The sequence below is a fragment of the Thermochaetoides thermophila genome (assembly GCF_000221225.1).
Source record: "Thermochaetoides thermophila DSM 1495 unplaced genomic scaffold scf7180000011823, whole genome shotgun sequence".
Taxonomy (NCBI): domain Eukaryota; kingdom Fungi; phylum Ascomycota; class Sordariomycetes; order Sordariales; family Chaetomiaceae; genus Thermochaetoides; species Thermochaetoides thermophila.
This window is the reverse complement of record NW_006383039.1, coordinates 222,284-225,388: the sequence shown is the minus strand read 5'-3', so window position 1 is coordinate 225,388 and position 3,105 is coordinate 222,284. Positions and strand designations below refer to the sequence as shown.

Genomic DNA, 3,105 nt, shown 5'->3' with positions numbered 1-3,105 from the left:
CTGGCCGTTACCGCAGGGCGAACGAGCTTCTCCGCGACAGCAGCCGGCACCTGGCTAGGTAGCTGTTTGAAGAGCACTTCGGCTTAAAGCACACCGGTAGCCCCCACTTCTGAGGGCTCCCTATCATTAACGTCCTTAGTCGGTTCCAGAGTCCCATGAAACGGCCGTGCCGTCTTCTGGTCGCCCGAACCGACATCTCCCTTCGCTTATCTCAGTCAACCCCGGCTCGGCCCGAACGCAGCCCCGGAAGCCTGTAACTTCCGGATCCCTGATCGAGATAGAGAGAGAAAGGAGATAAGAGAGAGCAACTGAAAAGCTCTGCGCTACCTTCAGTCGATCTCGTCATTCGCAGCAGCGCCCGGCGAGACGTGGCTCGTCAAACGGCGCAGGCTATAGAAGCATAAGAGAGAGGTGGAGAGGAAAGCAGAAAAGAACGAACTATTATCTCAGGAGCTTGTTTCTCTCTCTTTTTTTTTTTTTAAGGACTTACAAACACACCTAATCACGCATTTGCTTGTTGCTTGGCTTCAGCATGCCTGGTTTAATGGATATTGTAATTCCGAGATGGGACCTGGATTTTCTCTGGTCCCCCAAATTTTGGGCCATTTTTCACACGATCCTCTGGTATGGCTTACTTTGCCCGGGTGTTGGTGTGCCATCGTTGTGTGCGCGTGGTCCTCCTGCCCGTCCCTCTTCCTCCCTCCAAAGTTTTTTTTTCTCCCAGGTTTTGCTTTTGCTAACACGGCTCCGGTAGGCTCCACCGTTATGTTCGGCTTCTTGTCCATTGCGTCAGCCATTGGTGCTACAAGTCTGTCCAGCCTAAATGGACAAATCCTAAATACAAGTCGAGCGATGTCACGGTCATCATTCCGACCATCCACAACCGGCCTGAGGAGCTTCGGCCGTCTCTGGAAAGCATCCTGGCCTGCCAGCCAGCCAAGTTGATCCTGGTGACCACCTACAATAAGTATGAGGCTCTAGGCCGGGTCGCTTCGACACTGCGTGTTCCAAAATGTGACCCTCCTATCGAGATCGAAGTTCTCCACGTCGACAAGGCAAACAAGCGGCTGCAGGTTTGCAAGGCGCTGGAGGATGATCACGTCAGAACCCCCATTACTGTCATGGCCGACGACGATGTGGAATGGCCGTCTACGCTCATGCCTTGGCTCCTGGCACCGTTCGAGGACGACCGGATTGGCGGAGTGGGTACCTGCCAACGGGTGAAGCGCATCCATGAGGGAGATATCCGGACGCGCATCTGGAACTGGCTCGGAGCGGCCTACATCGAGCGGCGCAACTTCGAGATCTCGGCTACGCACAACATCGACGGCGGAACGTCGTGCATGTCTGGGCGTACCGGTGCTTATCGAACCGAGATTCTGAAGAGCTACGACTTCTTGGACAACTTCAAGAACGAGAGATGGGGAAGGTACATCCTCAATGCCGACGATGACAACTTCGTGACTCGGTGGCTGGTGGCTCACCAGTGGAAGACTTGGATACAGTATGAGCCGGAGTGTGAGATTGAGACGACTCTGGAAAACAGCTACAAATTCCTGTATCAGTGCTCCCGCTGGGCGAGGAGCAACTGGAGGAGCAACTGGACCAGCTTGTTTGTGGAGCGGCACGTGTGGCGGTAGGTTTTTTTTTTTTCCCTCTCGCTATCGCTTCTTATTGGGCGAAGGCTCATGCAGGCTGACTTGTGTCACTACACAGCCAACAACCATGGTGCACCTACGCGCTGCATATCGCCACTTTCACTTCGCTAGCCTTTGTGGTTGACCCCCTTCTCCTTTTTACCTGTTGGTGGGGAACTGAGGGCTGGAATATGAGGGACCGCTACATTCTTCTGGGAGCGGAAATTGCCTTCATGTTCGGTTTCACAAAAGTGGTCAAACTGGTTGGCCTGTTTCGCAAAAATCCCAAGGACATCATGTTCCTCCCAGTCTCCATTCTCTTTGGCTATTTCCATGGCCTGATCAAGCTCTACGCTCTCTTCACTCTCAAAGAGGTACATACATGCAAACCACCATGAACCATCGCCATCCCATCAGTCCGTTCTAACTGTAAATACAGACTTCTTGGGGCAGCCGCGAAGACGGCGACGAGCACAACACTTTCCGTCTGCAGGAGAAGCCTCCTCGCAGCCAGGCTATGACGACCCCGTCTGGCCCGGACCTGCCGAAAGCAATGCGCCACGCCCGTCTCACCCAGATTCGCCGGGTGGTCGTGGCCTCACAAAAAGCCGAGGTCGACAGCTCTTCCCCCATCAAGGGCAAGGCCGAGGGCCTGTATTCTATCGAGAATATGAAATCGATGCTTGCTTGAAGAAACATACGATAGCGCTACGGATACTCTTGACTTAAAAGCAGTGCCAGCGGTTGTGCGACTGGCTCACCACTCTTAATCATCTCAACGACTCAATGGGCGATTGGTATGGGATGGGTATGGATATGGTTCGGGAATTTATATCAATTAGTCGAGGGGAATAACAGGACTCGGCTATGTTGGGAATGGAATGGGTATGGGTTTATTTTTCCTGGGTCACCCACTTTCTGGGCTGCTCTTCCAACAACAAGGGAGCAATTTTGTCATGGGTTTACGGGACACTAAAAAGATAAAAGAACGGGGCTGAGAGATAGGGACTGAGTCGTGGAGGTGGAGAAAAGTGCGATAATGGTTTTTTTTGGTCTGTTTTCTCTTATCTTTGGATGACCCCTCTTTGAGGGGTTAATGGCTGTCATCGCGGGGGAGAGAAACTCCTGCGACCAATTCTTAATGGTATTGTCATTTTGCTATGAGAAGACTTACAATATGGCGACAAGATGCCTCAGAAAACGGCTAGATATGAGTGTTAGACTCTCTAAAAATGATAGAAAACGGAGCGCGATTAAGGACATCCCAAACAAAGACATCAAATAAAGATGGTGATTGCGGCTGAGGTTATAAAAAAAAAAAAGAACTGCCTGGGTCTTGGGACAAAAACCGGTCGGAGGTGACATGGGGTCCACAGGGGATCTGACCAATCAGCATCGACCATGCATCCCAATTCGGATACTGGCAGCCAACCGTTTCCCCTCAGGTAGCAGCGCAGACACAATGCAC

The 3,105-nt window shown here is 52.0% G+C and overlaps 1 protein-coding gene across 1 annotated transcript; it reads left to right on the top strand.

Moving 5' to 3' along the window:
- Window positions 1-532: 532 nt before the first annotated feature.
- Window positions 533-2,328, top strand: CTHT_0073370 (polysaccharide synthase-like protein; the record flags this gene model as incomplete). The annotated part of the gene is made up of 4 exons (XM_006697531.1): window positions 533-624; window positions 755-1,636; window positions 1,717-2,011; window positions 2,077-2,328. The coding sequence occupies 4 exons, from the start codon at window positions 533-535 to the stop codon at window positions 2,326-2,328; spliced, it is 1,521 nt and encodes a 506-aa protein (XP_006697594.1).
- Window positions 2,329-3,105: the final 777 nt, after the last annotated feature.